General features: G+C 37.0%; 1 protein-coding gene across 1 annotated transcript; it reads right to left on the bottom strand.

Annotated features, from left to right (window-relative positions):
* Positions 1–316: 316 nt before the first annotated feature.
* LOC144971447 (uncharacterized) lies at positions 317–16,424 on the bottom strand. Its single transcript, XM_078912363.1, has 7 exons — positions 16,248–16,424; positions 11,659–11,802; positions 9,019–9,183; positions 8,366–8,485; positions 7,213–7,351; positions 3,174–3,385; positions 317–1,080 (listed from the first exon to the last, which is right to left on the bottom strand). The coding sequence occupies exons 2-7, from the start codon at positions 11,767–11,769 to the stop codon at positions 817–819; spliced, it is 1,011 nt and encodes a 336-aa protein (XP_078768489.1). The 5' UTR covers positions 11,770–11,802; positions 16,248–16,424; the 3' UTR covers positions 317–816.
* Positions 16,425–17,881: the final 1,457 nt, after the last annotated feature.

The following is a 17,881-nucleotide window of genomic DNA, read 5'->3' as shown; positions in this document are numbered from 1 at the left end:
AGGAGAGTGTCATTACACCAGACCACATATTAGGTGGTGACAACCGTTATAAATATCGTTCTAGATTCAAAATACAAGTTCAAAAGTTAAATTTGTCTGAAAACTTTCTAAAATTTGTGATTTATCAGAGATTCTTTGTGAAAAATACCCCCCCACCAAAAAAACAACAAAAACAAACACCAAAAAACAACACAGCACGACTAATGCATCATGAAGGGATGGCAATAATTATCATAGATTGAGAGTCATGAGGTCGGTTTCAAGGACAAGTAAGCTATCCTGCATTATGAAAAGGCTATGACTAAGTTACTTGATGTTTTTAAAAAAAAACAAAAAAAACAGTAGACCCTTTTTATTTAAAGACCATTCTTTTTTCAAAGTCGAGAAGTTTCGAGTGGTTCGTGTTTAATTCAGAAAAGTGAGTGGAACAGGCACTTATGTTGATAACAACAAGAAATGAAAAGAGTAGGAAAGTGCCCGAAGACAATAGAGCATAAAAAGTTCGTAGCGGCAATGGGGGCTCGACCCATGACCTTACTGGTACGACAACTCTGCCTGGCTGGGGAAGCGCGACTCTACCGTATGAGCTCTCCACGATTCGAGCCCCGATCACCGCCACGAAATTTTTCTTCTCTATTGTCTTCTGGCACTTTCCTACTCACTTCATTTCACCTGGTTCATGACATTGTGTACTGAATGAAGTTTGGCTTGGGCATTTTTCTTTTAAGTGGGAGAAAGTACACATATAAGAGTTTTGAAAAATTATGGAATAGCCCAGTTGTCCTTTAACATCACCCATTTAAGGTTACAGATCAATTAACCGAGAGCACCAACAATTCTTTGTTGAAAATCCACAGTAAAGTGAACATGGTCCAAACTTCGAAGAGTTCTCAAATAATCAAAGCTGTTTTTGACCGCTTGATTGTCAATCTTCAGACGTTTGTACAAGGCCTTGAGACCCTCTGTTCGAGCTTTCTCAACGGTAACTGTATAGTTTGCTTGAGATACAGTGCTGATGACCTGTGACTGGGCCTCGGCTTTCTGTCGAATTTCTTTAGCTTCATTTTCAATGTTCTGAACCTGAAATGAAATTTTTTTAAACAATTTTTAAAAATCTTAATGAATATGATTAAAAATGAAAAAAAAGAAAAGAAAAAGAATATTAACATAGCAAGTTTCCAAAGAGTCACGTCACTTAAAGTTATACAATACTTCATTAATTTCCCCCAGTAAGATCTTGCATTTTATCAAGTGTACCCTGTGAGACATCATTGCTACCATACACCAAATGATTGGAGTCAATAAAAAAGGTGTTAATATAGTACTAACGAAAGAGTGAAAATGGAAAGGCTTCGTATAGGAACAAAACAGACAATGGACGTTTCGGGTACAAACCCTTCGTCAGCACAACAATACACAAATAAACGTGTAAACGTTTATTTGTGTATTGTTGTGCTGACGAAGGGTTTGTACACGAAACACGTTTATTTGTGTATTGTTGTGCTGACGAAGGGTTTGTACCCGAAATGTCCATTGTCTGTTTTGTTCCTATACGAAGCCTCTCCATTTTCACTCTTTCGTTAGTATTTTATGATCACCGGCTTCAGACAGCCCTTACCGTTTTCTACTTTTCCATGTTAATGTAGTGCAGCACGCATTCGACGAACACCCAGGACAGTTGGAAATGTTAGGTGAATCCGTGCTTTGACAAATACATGAACATGGTTGTAAGACAAAAGGTACAAACTGTGATATGTACAAGCACTACTGTACAAGTATATGATCTCATGTTTGTGCATCTTGATCTTGTAGTGTCATGCCTTATTGTTGGCAAAATAATATCATTCACTCCTGAGTTACTCGCTTAGAAAAACAAAACACACCACCACACCATACAACACAGCTATGTGGTCTGTGCGGCTATGTGGTCTAGTGGTATGACACTCGCTTTCAAATCGGAAGGTCCAGGGTTCGAGCCTCGCTCAGCACATAGTTGAGTCCTTGGAAAAGGCTCTTTACTCACATTCTCTCACCATACTCAGGTGTAAAATGAGTACCTGACCGTCAACAACGTTGCCTCTGTCAAAAAAATTGTAAGATCGTCTAACAGGCATCATGTCTCGTTCTACATCTTATGTGTTACTGTTAGTCAGGGACCCTTTGTAAAGCGCTTTGAGCATGTTTAGTGGACTTTGTGCTATATAAAAGCTCAAGTTTTTTCAAGCTCAAAAAAGAAGTTTGGGAAAATGGTAAGAACGGAAGGGGGAAAGCACTTGTCTACACGCCGTAAAACTGTAGCCCAAGTCTATAGCTACCCGGTGCTTGTCACATGCGATTGTGACTTTGATTGTTTCGGGTCAGAAAATCTCTCTCTCTCTATCTCTCTCTCTCTCTCTCTCTCCCTCCCTCCCTCCCTCTCTCTCTCTCTCTCTCTCTCTCTCTCTCTCTCTCTCTCTCTCTCTCTCTCTCTCTCTCTCCCTATTTATAAAGAGCCATATATGGTTCTAAAATGTAAATGTATTCCTTTTAAATTTATAGAGGCATTAAAGAAGTGCAAAACGACTTTTATAAGAATTTTTTTTTTTTTTTTTTTTTAGGGTTTTACGGCGCTTGCAACACAGTAAGGTTATATCAGCGCAAGTAAAAAGGAAGAAAATGGGATAGTAAAAAGTTGTGGAATTACAAATATAGCACCCAAGAAAAAGTAAGACAAAGGGGAATTGGGAACAAATAGGGAACAGGTGTAGATTCCAAGAGCATACTAACAAAGTACTTAGTTTGAGATACCTAAAAGTCTCATCCAGACACAAGCACAGGTCCCAACTAAGAGGAATACACTCAAATGTTCACAAATCATATAATATAATATGTAAACTAAACATAATACAATGCATAACAGAGAGATGATTTACAAGGGAAAAAAATATCATCTCCCAAAACAATAACAATGCATTCAACTGTTTCCCTCCCAGCCAAGGAACTCCGGCAAGGATCATGACAAAACTAAGTAATCTCATTCCAAGACAATGACAGGAAACAATTGGAAAACGGGTATGGGGGGATAGAAGACACAGTAAGCACCTCCCTGCTCAACTTAGCTCACATGCAAGGTGTGGGACAGAAAGATCAAGACGATCTGTTTTGGCAGACAAAGACAGTCTTGTTACACCCACCTTGGCAGTTGTCGCTTTTCTCAGTACTTGGGCTTCTTGCTTCAGTTTCTCCTGCTCGTTCTCCTCCACCAGAGTCAATGAACGCAAGTACCTCTCTTCCACATCTTTATCAATTGCCACTGGGCCTAGCTGGAAGTATTTCACATCCACCCAAAGACCGCCATCTTCCCTTGCTTTGCATTTAGTCTCAGGGACACAGCCTTTAGGACAGGCTTGGAAAAAAAAATTGAAAACAAAATACAATGCTATTTCAAATACCATGTAAAACAGTCTTGTATAATGTCACTGTTGTATTTTGATAGGCTTAAATCCATTTTGTACTTTTATTCAAAGTTGACAGAAATAACATGGTGGAGTTACAGTCTTCCAAATATTTTCTCCTAGAACGTTTACTCATTCTTTCTTAATGGTAATGGTAGTTTCAGTAATCAATTTTAAAGAAATAATGAACAAAGGAAAGTGGCTTTCCACCATTGCTTTTTTTGGCTAGACATCCAAACATCTTTCTCCCTTTTATCTGAATTCAAAGTGAAGTATTACCATTTTAACATTTTGTTGTTGGTCGAAGAAGGATTAAACTTTAGGTATTTTGTTATGGCTGAGATACATAAGATTTGCAATCAGAATTATTAAAATAAAGTATAAAAATTGCTTTCTATATAATAGGATAATTTAAACTAGCCTTGCAATAGGCACACAACACTGCAAGCATTCAAACTTAGTTTTGAATTGCGAGAAACAATGCTATGGAAATGCAAAAGTAATAACCAAAACAAAGTGCCAGAAGACAATAGAGAATAAAAATTTTTCGCGGCGGTGGTGGGGTTCGAACCTGCGACCTTATTGGTACGACAACTCCGCCTGGCAGGTGAGAGCGTGGCTCTACCGTGTGAGCTATCCACGAACACAAAAATATTCGTTTCAAACCCAAAGTCATTACTAGATCCCTCTCTCACCCACTTCTTGAGACCGCCGATTCGTTCGTACACCACCATCGCGAATAATTTTGACCAGCAGTTAAGCTTAATAGCCAATATTCTCAACACAAACATATAACATAGAAACGATTGAGACATTGAGTATGCTCCGGTGTATGGGGTGAATTTTTAATTCAGAAAAGTGAGTGGAGCAGGCACTTATGTTGGTAACAACAAGATATGAAGTGAATAGAAAAGTGCCAGAAGACAATAGAGAATAAAAATTTTTCGCGGCGGTGGTGGGGTTCGAACCTGCGACCTTATTGGTACGACAACTCCGCCTGGCAGGTGAGAGCGTGGCTCTACCGTGTGAGCTATCCACGAACACAAAAATATTCGTTTCAAACCCAAAGTCATTACTAGATCCCTCTCTCACCCACTTCTTGAGACCGCCGATTCGTTCGTACACCACCATCGCGAATAATTTTGACCAGCAGTTAAGCTTAATAGCCAATATTCTCAACACAAACATATAACATAGAAACGATTGAGACATTGAGTATGCTCCGGTGTATGGGGTGAATTTTTAATTCAGAAAAGTGAGTGGAGCAGGCACTTATGTTGGTAACAACAAGATATGAAGTGAATAGAAAAGTGCCAGAAGACAATAGAGAATAAAAATTTTTATTCTCTATTGTCTTCTGGCACTTTTCTATTCACTTCATATCTTGTTGTTACCAACATAAGTGCCTGCTCCACTCACTTTTCTGAATTAAAAATTCACCCCATACACCGGAGCATACTCAATGTCTCAATCGTTTCTATGTTATATGTTTGTGTTGAGAATATTGGCTATTAAGCTTAACTGCTGGTCAAAATTATTCGCGATGGTGGTGTACGAACGAATCGGCGGTCTCAAGAAGTGGGTGAGAGAGGGATCTAGTAATGACTTTGGGTTTGAAACGAATATTTTTGTGTTCGTGGATAGCTCACACGGTAGAGCCACGCTCTCACCTGCCAGGCGGAGTTGTCGTACCAATAAGGTCGCAGGTTCGAACCCCACCACCGCCGCGAAAAAATTTTTATTCTCTATTGTCTTCTGGCACTTTTCTATTCACTTCATATCTTGTTGTTACCAACATAAGTGCCTGCTCCACTCACTTTTCTGAATTAAAAATTCACCCCATACACCGGAGCATACTCAATGTCTCAATCGTTTCTATGTTATATGTTTGTGTTGAGAATATTGGCTATTAAGCTTAACTTCTGGTCAAAATTATTCGCGATGGTGGTGTACGAACGAATCGGCGGTCTCAAGAAGTGGGTGAGAGAGGGATCTAGTAATGACTTTGGGTTTGAAACGAATATTTTTGTGTTCGTGGATAGCTCACACGGTAGAGCCACGCTCTCACCTGCCAGGCGGAGTTGTCGTACCAATAAGGTCGCAGGTTCGAACCCCACCACCGCCGCGAAAAATTTTTATTCTCTATTGTCTTCTGGCACTTTTCTATTCACTTCATATCTTGTTGTTACCAACATAAGTGCCTGCTCCACTCACTTTTCTGAATTAAAAATTCACCCCATACACCGAGCATACTCAATGTCTCAATCGTTTCTATGTTATATGTTTGTGTTGAGAATATTGGCTATTAAGCTTAACTGCTGGTCAAAATTATTCGCGATGGTGGTGTACGAACGAATCGGCGGTCTCAAGAAGTGGGTGAGAGAGGGATCTAGTAATGACTTTGGTTTGAAACGAATATTTTTGTGTTCGTGGATAGCTCACACGGTAGAGCCACGCTCTCACCTGCCAGGCGGAGTTGTCGTACCAATAAGGTCGCAGGTTCGAACCCCACCACCGCCGCGAAAAATTTTTATTCTCTATTGTCTTCTGGCACTTTTCTATTCACTTCATATCTTGTTGTTACCAACATAAGTGCCTGCTCCACTCACTTTTCTGAATTAAAAATTCACCCCATACACCGGAGCATACTCAATGTCTCAATCGTTTCTATGTTATATGTTTGTGTTGAGAATATTGGCTATTAAGCTTAACTGCTGGTCAAAATTATTCGCGATGGTGGTGTACGAACGAATCGGCGGTCTCAAGAAGTGGGTGAGAGAGGGATCTAGTAATGACTTTGGGTTTGAAACGAATATTTTGTGTTTCGTGGATAGCTCACACGGTAGAGCCACGCTCTCACCTGCCAGGCGGAGTTGTCGTACCAATAAGGTCGCAGGTTCGAACCCCACCACCGCCGCGAAAAATTTTTATTCTCTATTGTCTTCTGGCACTTTTCTATTCACTTCATATCTTGTTGTTACCAACATAAGTGCCTGCTCCACTCACTTTTCTAACCAAAACAAATCAACAATAGCTCTCATGTGTTTAGGGATAACCCTGTAAAGGAAAAGTCTTTTTCCCAATTTCGTACCTAAGTCTTGTTTTTTTTTTTTTTTAAAGTTAACATTGGTATTTGTTTTTGTTTCACAGTTTTGTTTTTCCCCCCACTGCTTGTGATTCTTATGTCAGTGGAAAAATAAAAAAGGATGTTAAAATATTTTGATGAAGTATTCACCTGTCCATCTTTTTCCAACAATTCAAGTTCTCTTCTCTTATCAAACATAATTGTCGACATGCCAAAAATTGATGTTACTCAAAATCAGATGCGTTTTTGTAGTGCTAATAAGTAAGTGACCAGGGGCCTCGGAATTATCGCAATTGTCAGCACACATGCAGATCTATTTTAATGGTACATTTTTCAAGTTAATCAAACAAAAATTTTCATATGCAGTCGCGTGAAAATGATCATCATTGAAACATACTAATGAAATGGAAAGTAATGATAGTGAAATTTACACCTCAGTTTTTAATCTCAACTAGAAACTAACCAAAGTATTCTTTTACATCTAATGACATAGAAGTAATCCTTCATAGACATTACGTCCAAAGAGCCAAGTTTATCCTGGTTTCTATAACATAGGGCTCAGAAAAAAAAACAACTCTACTTCACCAGGAATGGATCTCAGTCCCTTTGCATGTGATGTGAAGCAATTGTTCTATGATCTATCCCCCCCCCCCCATCTAATGATCTAATGATTTACACCTACTAACTTCTCACCCATCTTCCATTTGGTACAATCACTGTCCTTCTGACAACATGGTCCTCCTAATCTGTCTCTAAGCCCTCTGAATAAAGCTTCTTCAACCGTGGCACGGTCTGTAATGTACTGCCTGGTCTTGAACTTGATAGCTTGTGCCTTAAAAATAAACGGAAGTATATAATAATAATATTAATAATAATAATGATGGTGATAATGACAATAATAACAACAACAACAATGACAACTACTACTATTGCAACTGGTACTACTACTTCTATTATCACTATTATCTACGCCACTTCATCCAAGAAGAATGCTTGACAGATGATCTTTGAACATTGGCAAGATTGGAGACAAGGGTTTATAAACACCTTACACAGAATAGAAAGCAACCAACGCTTAACAATTACTATACTTACAGACAATAATGCCACATTATGTTGTTGATAAAACATAAAAAGAAAAAAAATCGACACACTAACCTGCACTCCTTAAGGTGTGCGATTAAGCGGAGTCGACTGTATTACTACTGCTACCATTATTACTACTACTGCTACCATTATTACTACCACTACTATTACTACTACAATAACGACTACTACCAATATTACTACTTCTACTACTACTAATACTACCAGCTACTATAACTTCTATTACTACATTATTTTTATTTTCCATTCATTCCTAGAAATGCTCTGTCTCTCTCAATACACTGACCTGCCCTTATCATTCCTATCACACCCTAGGGACTCTCTACCCACACACTAATACCATGCTCCTGTTTCACTCATAATACAACCAACAACGGATTGCAATACTACATTTTTCACCACAATCTGTGTTATTTGTTTTTAAAGTTCCTTTGTTAATTATTTTGCTGATGAAGGGTTTGTAATTGAAACACCTATCGTTTGTTGTTTCCATTTTCATTGGTATTTTTATAACCCCAAGCTTTAGACAGGCTCCATCGCTCTACTTTTCCTGAAAGGATACAAAGTACGAAGCACCATAACTAACAGATCCAGCTATCCATCACTGCTGAGAGGACAGAGGGTCAGAAAAAATCTTGTCTGCACATGTCACAGACATTCACCACTTTGCTTGTAAGGAGAGTGCTTCACCTTCGCTACAGTCAAAATATCATTCAACTCCTTTGGACAAGGAAATTACCTTCAATTCAGCAATAGCATTCTTGCGAATAACAGACTCATAGTTGATGTCATATTTTTCATGAAGAATCGGCAGATCCCTTTTACGCAGGAAGAATTGAAAGTAGACATCGATCTCAATCTAAAAGAAAAAAAAAACCAAAATAATTGTAAGCCAGGACTTGATTAGGGATTTGCAAGCATAAATCACTTATGAGATGAAAACTGTTAAAATACTTTAGTTATTAAGATATACATTAGTTGTTAACAACATAAAACAACAATCTATCACATATGTTTTTATTGCCAATTCATGCATTAACATCCAAACAGCTTGGTCAAGCCCTAGCTCTGACAGGAAAAACGACTCTTCAAATTCTATCACCCTCTCTATTTTTTTTTAATTTGAACATGAACTGGTACATCAGTGCATCTTTAAAATTAATTATTATCGTCATGTCTTCACACTTTTTTTCATACTCTATTTCATCTTCAAATTCAACAATATTGGGAGTTTTCTTATCTTAAAATGATGCATTATAATTATATGAGTCACTTCCTGTGTACACAACTTTTGAGAATGACTCATATATATTAGAGCAAAGCATTTTCTAGATATAAACAGGGAGAGGTGGGTGAGGAAATTTTTATTTTTATCCAACATATTTAACTTACGGTAAGTTTGTCTGAAGTAAAAACCTCAAGGTCAGAAAGGTCCATAAAATGGGCTGTTGCTTTAAATGCTTTGAACTCATAATCAGGTCCCACGAAGTGCTTTCCACCACCATAAACCTCATCAGTGTATACTTTACCAGTGCTTTTCTGGCGTTTGAATCCGAGCTGAAGAATAAATAAAAATCAGTCTAGAAGAATAACTCACACAATTTTTTAATTAAAAAATGAAATATAAAAATCTCAGTATAATCCTATCAAGGAGCGGCACATAAACTCAGGGGTGAGAATGACTGGTCACAAAAAAGGAAGAAATTTTTCATCGTGAAGATCACGAGCCATCCATGTGACCATAACCTATAAATTTGAATTTCACTAAAATTTACTGAGATGCGATCCAAAATTTGTCTCGCAGCAATTTCTGATACGACTCTGAGGAATTTCAAAAGTTGAAAGTGTAATTTCAACATTTGGTGGTTGTAGTGGGGATGATGATGTGGTGGTTGTAGTAGTAGTGGTGATAGGGATGATGATGTGTGGTTGTAGCAGTTGTGGTGATAGGGATGATGTGGTGGTAGTGATTGTAGTAGTAGTGGTCGTAAGGATGATTGTGTGGTGGTAGTTGTAGTAGCTGTGGTAGGGATGATGACGTGGTGGTAGTTGTAGTAGTAGTGGTGGTAGGAATGATGTTGTGGTTGTAGTAGTAGTGGTGGTGGTTGTAGTAGTGGTAGAAGGGATGATGTGGTGTTATTTGTAGTAGTAGTGGTGCTAGTGATGATGGTATGGTGGTGGTTGTAGTAGGAGTGGTGGTAGGGATGATGTGGTAGTGGTTGTAGGGTTGATGATGTGGTGGTGGTTGTAGTAGTAGTGGTCTTAGAGATTATTGTGTGGTGGTGGTGGTTGTAGTAGTTGTGGTAGGAATGATGATGTGGTGGTAGTTGTAGTAGTAGTGGTGGTAGGGATGATGTGGTGTTATTTGCAGTAGTAGTGGTGGTAGAGATGTTGATGTAGTGGTTTTGGTGAGTGTTTTTTATTCAGTGATGATAATAGCAATTTGTCAAAAAGGAGAAAAATGTCTCCGTCCATCGATCAAACACAAGCAAAGTGTAAAAATAACTGGAACATAGTTTTGTACTATTATTATTTAATATATTACTATAAGTAGTATAAATCCATTCTTATTATTAGACTTAAATTTACTTTTTGTAAACATTTAATGAATTGTCCTTTCCATATGTTAAAGGCCTACAATGCTATTCAAATAAAAGGCCAGAAAGTGTTGTTTTGTTTTGATTTTTACTTTATAAAGCAGGCTACACTATCTTTGTTACCGAAACATAATGGTTATTCAGCTTAAATACAAACCAAGAATCTCAAATTTAAAGCCATAGTCCTATGGTCAAAAGAAAGAAGATTAAACTTAGCCATTCACCATTGCTTTATTCTAATAATATATTATCTCTGTATAACCAGGATGATTGAGAGAGAGAGAGAGAGAGAGAGAGAGAGAGAGAGAGAGAGAGAGAGAGGGAGAGAGAGAGAGAGAGAGAAAGAGAGAGAGAGAGAAAGAGAGAGAGAGAGAGAGAGAGAGAGAGAGAAGAGAGAGAGAGAGAGAGAGAGAGAGAGAGAGGTATTAAAAAGGCAATAGGTATCTACAACAGAGGAGAAAAAAATCCAGACTTAGCTAATCAAAGAACACCACTGGTCTTCTGTCTCAATTGTGACATCTGGTGCCATTCTGTCTGGCCCGACGTCAAAAAAACGGGACCGTTACCAAATTTCACGAGACTGAGCAAAGGTGTCAAAATATGACATAAGACATAATGGTGATTTTGTGGTTTTGATGAAAATGTTTGACACGGCAAATTCAGTGGAAAGTTTCTGAGAAATTCTCCAAATCACAATTTATCCAAAAAAAAAAAAATTGATAAAGGAGGAATTGTGATGGGGATGGGCGGAGATAAACTACCATTTAGGTGGAAATCCTCCTTTACGCGGAAGATTCTCAGCCCTGAAACTGGACAAATATCTGCTCTCCTTAACAATTCAACCAGTGGTCAGCTGTATCACCCGACATGAATCCCATTGAACATACATGGAATGTTATGAAAGGAAAGCTAATAAAAATCAAGAGCAAAAGGACAAGAAAGCTGTATGAAATTCAATGAATTATTCGAAAGACTAAATACAATATGGTGATAAACCACAGAAACAGTCAATCAGCTAACATCATCAATTTATAACTGGCTCCCTTTGATTAATCTACTTTGTGCTGGGAGAAAAAGAATGTATTTCTACACCACATCAAGCAACACAGCTAAGGGAGGCCCTCGTACTTGTTTTCTGGGCATGGAGGATTTCTGTTGGAGAAGTTGCACCTCTAGGGACTCAATGAAGCTGTCACAGGAGGAGACCTTTATACAGAGGTCGGTGTCTTGAGTGTGATTCATCTCTTATGATTTCTTCACTGTAAATTGTTCTAGAATTATTATAATAAGGGGCCAAGAGTCTTATTTTTTTACTGCCCCAGTGCTTGTCTATTGATATGCTGGCCTTCATGGCCATGAGTTATAACATTTTTTATGACCTAAATGGTAGAGATATGATAAGGTTAGTTGCTGCAGAAACTATAATGTGTCTTACTTCATAATACTCCAAGCCTTGAAAACTGATGGGAACGAGAATGACCACGAGAAGAATGCCAATGCCAAGGATGCCTCCTATGACAACGAATGCACAAGAATTCTCAGCCATTGTGACGATTGGAGCTCCTCAAAACGCCAGAATCTGAAGCAAAATAACAATAACACTAAAAGAAGTAAGACAATAAACTAGAATAATATATATACATAAATATTAAAAGTTATCTTCAGTAAAACTAAATACTCAAATTTTATCCCTCATTAGTTTGCGAAGAGCCAAATTCAGCCATGTCTCTCTAATCTGAAAATTCATGATCTGGATGTCTCCATTATCCAGATACACAATTATTCTGAAATTCTTGTTTCCAGATCAGAACACTTATTTTGGGAATAGGGTATGGCGATAGACTATAATCCAAACATTACACTAAAAAAAAAATCTCTCACCATATACCAGGTGAACAAAACAATTGAAAACCCAAAGAATAGCTAGTAGTATCGAAAAACTATATAAAAGTTATAAAACCAAAATGGGTATAACTGAAAAGAGCATTAATTCAGACATGTTATGTGAACCATGCATGTACATGTACACATGGCACTGTAGATTATAGAGCACATGTGCTTCCCTTTTCTCCCAATTTACATTTTTAATCTGAATACCAAATTGTTTTATCAAATTATAGCATTATTCCACTTGGATTCTCTTTGCTTTGAACTTCCTTTCTCAAATATGCTATATATCTGTGAATGTTTTTATACATTCGTGCATTGAATCTGCCAAGTATCCCCATAAATAAGAAGAAAATTGCATGGATTAAGATCTGGGCTATCACATCGAAACACGACCCTTCAGTATTTGTATTTCCTTCGTGAAGATTCGACCGCCTGTCTAACACCTTGCCCATTCAAACCCCTCCCCCCCCCCATGACCTTTTCACCTCCCCCCCCCCCCCCCCCCTACTGTCCCACAACTTTCTACTACTACTACCACCACTACTACTATTATTATTATTATTATTACTACTACTTCTAGTACTTATTCTATTACTAATACTTCTTCCAATATTACAATTATAATATGTCTTTTATCTTCCATTATTTTCTAGTAGATTCCAGTTCCTTCACATGCTGATCTCTCTTTCCACCCCAATCACTCCCCTCGGACACCCTACCGACTACGCACGCCATGCTAACGTTTCATTCATACTGTAATCACCATTGGGTATAGATGGTACAAGTTATTTTGCATTTTATTTTATTCTATTTGTTTTCCATGTTAATTTGTGTATTGTTGTGCTGATAAAGGGTTTATACCCGAAACGTCCATTGTCTGTATCGTTCCTATACGAAGCCTCTCCATTTTAACTCTTTCGTTAGTATTTTCTAAGATGTGCTGTTTTGGTATGATTGTATTTGCAAAATGGGGTCTTAAAAATGTCATGTGGTAGCTATCAATTTCCTCTCTAATCTGAGTGCTTAAAGGTTTTGAAAGTGATATGTGCAATGAATGAAAGAAAAAGAAAAATTTATAATTTAGAATGAATTAAGTTATATATATAGATTGTAAAAACTTTGAACAAAAACGAGAGTAACAGATTAAAAAATCATTCAATGACAAACAAACTTAAACTGCAACTTTGATGTGATTTAAGACTAAATTCAATAATGATTTGATATTGGCTGATGAGGGATGTGTGTCCAAAAATGGTTGTTCCATAATGTTGATTTTGAAGCTGTAATATTTCTTTTTCTTCATTGCTCTTTTTTCAAGTTAAAAAACTGAGATAACCAAATTGAATCTTAAGAGTAGCCTTCTCAGGGAACAAATTTTGATCTGTTGGATAACACATTGGAGTTCCGATGTATGCATTAACTTCACAGCCAAATCACAGCCATCACAGAATATTCATTTGATTTACTGTTATCTGTCAACAGTTTTGACATGATCACGGGAAAGAAACATTACCTCTAATTGCTCAAAATTATTTACACTGATAGTTTTATCACTCATGCCATTTGAAGTCATTTATGAACAGGTTTCATATTGATTAATATTTCCAACCAGAATTTAAAAGTATTGACAAAAATAGCACACACACAAAACAATAGTTGGAAAGAATTTGGAAAAAATTAGTCAATCAGGAAATCTTATATAAATGGGAACTTAGTGGGTTAAAAATTGAATCACATCTAATGCAATGCAGGCGCACTGAGACTGAGACTCATGACAGACTAGTTCCATGCCAGCATGCCTATCCTGTCACGGTTTGTTTAACGTCCTATTATAATAAATAATAATAATGCACATTTATATTACGCAACCTATCCCCCTAGTTGGAGGCTCTAGTATGTCAAGTGAGCAATGACTATGAAAAATGTTTTTTTCTCTTTTGAGGAAAATTTTTGTCTAAAATCAAAGCCCTATCTCCACTGAGTAAAAATGTTTTTGAATTTTGAAAATCCATTCATAAATAAACAAGTTATGCAGTTTCAAAGGTGTCATTTATTTGGATGACCCGCAAAGAGGAAAAAAACGCGAAAATATGGGACGCTTTTTCGGAATTTTTTTTCGACCTATGGTGTATCTTGCGTAATAAGTGGATTAAAAGATTGAAACTTGAAGAGCAAATTTGGATGGTGTTTTGTAAAATATGGGAAAAGTACTCGTCATATTCATATGAAATTTTACAACCAAAAAGAAGAAATGTTCATGTATTACCTTGTCAGCGACAAAACCTCCACGCCCGGTAGTTTTAGAAATATTTTACTCCAAAGAGTAAAAATCTATTTTTAACGGTCTTCTGGTAATCGCACGAGTTTTGTCGCTTGACATAATCTAAAATGACCTTTTTTCTAACTGTGTGCCAACTTTCAGTCATATTCACCGATAACCAGCGTCGTAATTAATTTTTAAAAATAGCATATACGAAACGGCTTCGTCCCATATTTTGACGCGAATTCGGGCACTTCGTGAGCGAAAAAGAGGCCCAAAGATTTGTGCGGGATAGTCATTGCCAATGTCAAGTGCCAGATGCACATTTCCCACTGGGTAAAAAATACCAAAAAAAAACTTGAGCTTTTATATAGCGCAATATCCACTAAATGTGCTCAAAGCGCTTTACAAGGAGTCCCTGACCAACAGCAACACTTAACATGTAGAACGAGAAATGACGCTTGTTAGACGAAATTGCAAATTTTTTTTTTTCGGACAGAGACAATGCTGTTAATGGCCAGGTACACCTGAGTAAGGTGAGAGAATGTGAGTAAAGAGTCTCAACCAAGGACTCAACTATGCGCTGAGCGAGGCTCGAACCCAGGACCTTCCAATCCGAAAGTGAGTGTTATACCACAAGACCAAATAGCTGCACATCTCCCACTGGGTAATGATGTATGGGTTGAAATATCACTCTGGCCAAAATATGACACTGTCAGGTGCACACATGCATTCTGAATCCACCCAACCTCTTTCAAACACACACACACAGAAACACATAGAAACACGATTCCTAGCTGAAAAAAGGTGGAAAATACCACTTTGATGACATTTTTCACGCCAAATTGCAAAACTTGTATTATTGTGAAGCTATTTGGACAGACATGCTGTCAATAAGATATGCTCTCATTCATTGACATATCTGGGAAGAACAAGCCTTCTTTTTATAATTATATTTTTCATTTTTATTATCTTGAATTGTCTATTTTTGAAGAAAAGTGTTTATTTCGAAAACATTTAAATTAACCGTATAAAGCAAAGCACAACAAGATTCTAATGCTTTTATTTTCTCTCAATGGATTGATAAGTCAACAGTTATAAAAATAAATATTGTTGGTAGCAAACTCATTTCTATTCCTATCTTCTTTAGTATTAGATAGTAGTAGAAAGGATTGGATAACTAGACCTGCTTTACTTTGGTCATTAAAAAGAACCACCATACTAAATCATTGTGTAAATAGAAACTGAAACAAGACTAACTAACTAAATGACATAAAATTAATTTTTAAAAACAGCTGACTCTGCACTTTTCATCTTGATTCTTTGCTGGAATTTATACACACCATCCACAATGTGGACCACATGCATTCGCAGTTCGGGCTCTGTGTTTCTGTGTGGTTGCTTGCCTTTCGGTCTATGTAGACTAGAGAATGTAGAAAGGATGTTGACAATTTGCTTTACTTGACAACATTAGAACAATTAATAAAAATCTCTGTCCAATCCAATCTCGTTGCTGCAGTTTTAACTTTAACCTTAACTTCAATGATGAAGTCCATAACTTTCGGAAAGTGGGCCCTGACGACTGACGAGCAGTACAGATGTTTTGTTAGCCAGTGTAGCTACCGAAGAATGACAGCATTTTAACAAATGAATGGGACATGACTACAGGGTAGACAGCTAATATTCTTGAATAATATGTTGCTTTCGAATGGGGAAAGCGTCACAACGATCCTACTCTAATCTACTTTCTAAAAAAAACAAACTTTGTTGATGTTCACTGTCATCAATTTGATATCTAGACGTCTATCTGATATTTTTCAATTCTTCTTTAGTCTAATCCCGGGCATAAATTGAAGTTGTTTACCAAAACTTACCTTGCCTTACTTATTTTTTAAAAAGACCACTATGAAAGGTTTATACCCGGTAGTAACGATGGTAGATTGCAGGTTGGTGCAGAACTAAGCACCTAAATATATCCGACCCGGTAGTAAAGTATGGACTACACACTTCACACTTCAACGAGCTTCATTAGTACACACAACACAAAGACCAAAGGGCAGATAAGGCCATAGATAACACAGGACTAGATACGACAACAGGTAGGAAAACGTCATCAAAAGTGGCAAGTGAGAGGTTGAGCGCCGCCATTTTCTTTTTTATGCAACCAGGACGCCGTGCGATTTTATCTCTATTATGAATAACTTTGACTGAGCTCGATTAACCTTGATTTGTGGACGGAAAATAGAAAAAAAAAGGCCAGGTTTATGATGATAAACCAAATTAGACATATTAAACTACACTTTTACTTGTACATTTTAGACTTGGCTCCAATGATCGGGTTTATATTAATAACTTTAAAAATTATTATGAATAATTTATAACTCCCTTATATGTGGGGCATTTTTGTCATTCGTGGTATCAATTTTATTGTAATAAAGAGATAGGAACTTCAGAGTTATTTTTTCTTATGCGAAATTATTACTTTGTAATTTTAGCACTAAGAAAAGTAGTTGATAAATAAATTTGGTACACCTCTTTGATCTACCGCCACCGTCCATTCGTGTAGAGACTCAAGGTCTTCTACCAATCACAGGCTATCTATCCAGCTGGGCGAAACAAAGACGCTTCTCACCGTCGATGTATTACGCTATTGTTACGCAAGGAGTATAACACCTTTTTGAGTAGGCCTAAAAGCTAAAATCTAAAAGTAAAAAAATATAATTCTGAGGAATTTGAAAGTCACATTGTTGAAATCAGCTTGAAAAAAGAGGAACATTGGTCCTTATTTCAGAAAAATCGGTTGAAAACCAACTGTTTTACGAATAGATTTGATTTTAAAAATTGCTTTTGATTATTTTAGCTTTTTTTAGCAACTTTTTTATTTCTCGGCCAATTTTCTTGATTTTTATATCATTCTTTATATCTCAATGAGCCGAGATCAGTGATATACTTTGTTTGTTTCAAATGTAACTAGAACATAATTTGGCTTTTTTACCTATCAACCCTGCCTGGATAATATTTTCTGCAACGTGGTGATTGTGACGCAACTATGCCATGAGCGCAGTGACTTCTTATATCGTAGTGTTTTTATGCACCTCCGTCGACGGTGTATCTTAACGGACCGTTTTTATACACCTCCGTCACGCATGCGCATCCCACCCAATTTCACCAGCGATAATGTGTTACTGTATTTGGACATGGCAAAAGTTATATTTTGACATCTGTAAGATGTTTTTGTTAATGAATTTATATAAAAATAATAATAATTTAAAATATTGAAATATAAAACCAGAAAATAGAAGTTGCATTGAAGCTAAAATATTGTTTTAGAAAGACCTTATTAAATGTGATGAACAGTAAGGTGGCTCCGTAGCGCAGTGGACAAGCTGTCATGTCAGACTCTAACCTTGATAGTACTGGGTTCGATTCCCGTTGTAGACATTTTTTTTTTTAAGTTTACTTTATTGAGAAAGGCATCATTTTGTTTGTTTTTTTATTTTTTTTATTT

The sequence above is a fragment of the Berghia stephanieae genome, chromosome 4 (assembly GCF_034508935.2).
Source record: "Berghia stephanieae isolate SIO BIC M18660-M18661 chromosome 4, UCSD_Bste_1.3, whole genome shotgun sequence".
Taxonomy (NCBI): Eukaryota; Metazoa; Mollusca; class Gastropoda; order Nudibranchia; family Aeolidiidae; genus Berghia; species Berghia stephanieae.
Note: the sequence above shows the minus strand (reverse complement) of the source record. Positions and strands in the feature narration are given on the sequence as shown.

Excerpts from the sequence above, each read along its gene's own strand:
- LOC144971447 (XM_078912363.1), bottom strand. The coding sequence starts at position 11,769 with ATGGCTGAGAATTCTTGTGCATTCGTTGTCATAGGAGGCATCCTTGGC. Across the intron at positions 9,184-11,658 it reads AAGGCTTGGAGTATTATGAA|CTCGGATTCAAACGCCAGAA; the intron begins GTAAGACACATT and ends TTTATTCTTCAG. Across the intron at positions 3,386-7,212 it reads TTGTACCAAATGGAAGATGG|CCTGTCCTAAAGGCTGTGTC; the intron begins GTGAGAAGTTAG and ends TTTTTTTCCAAG.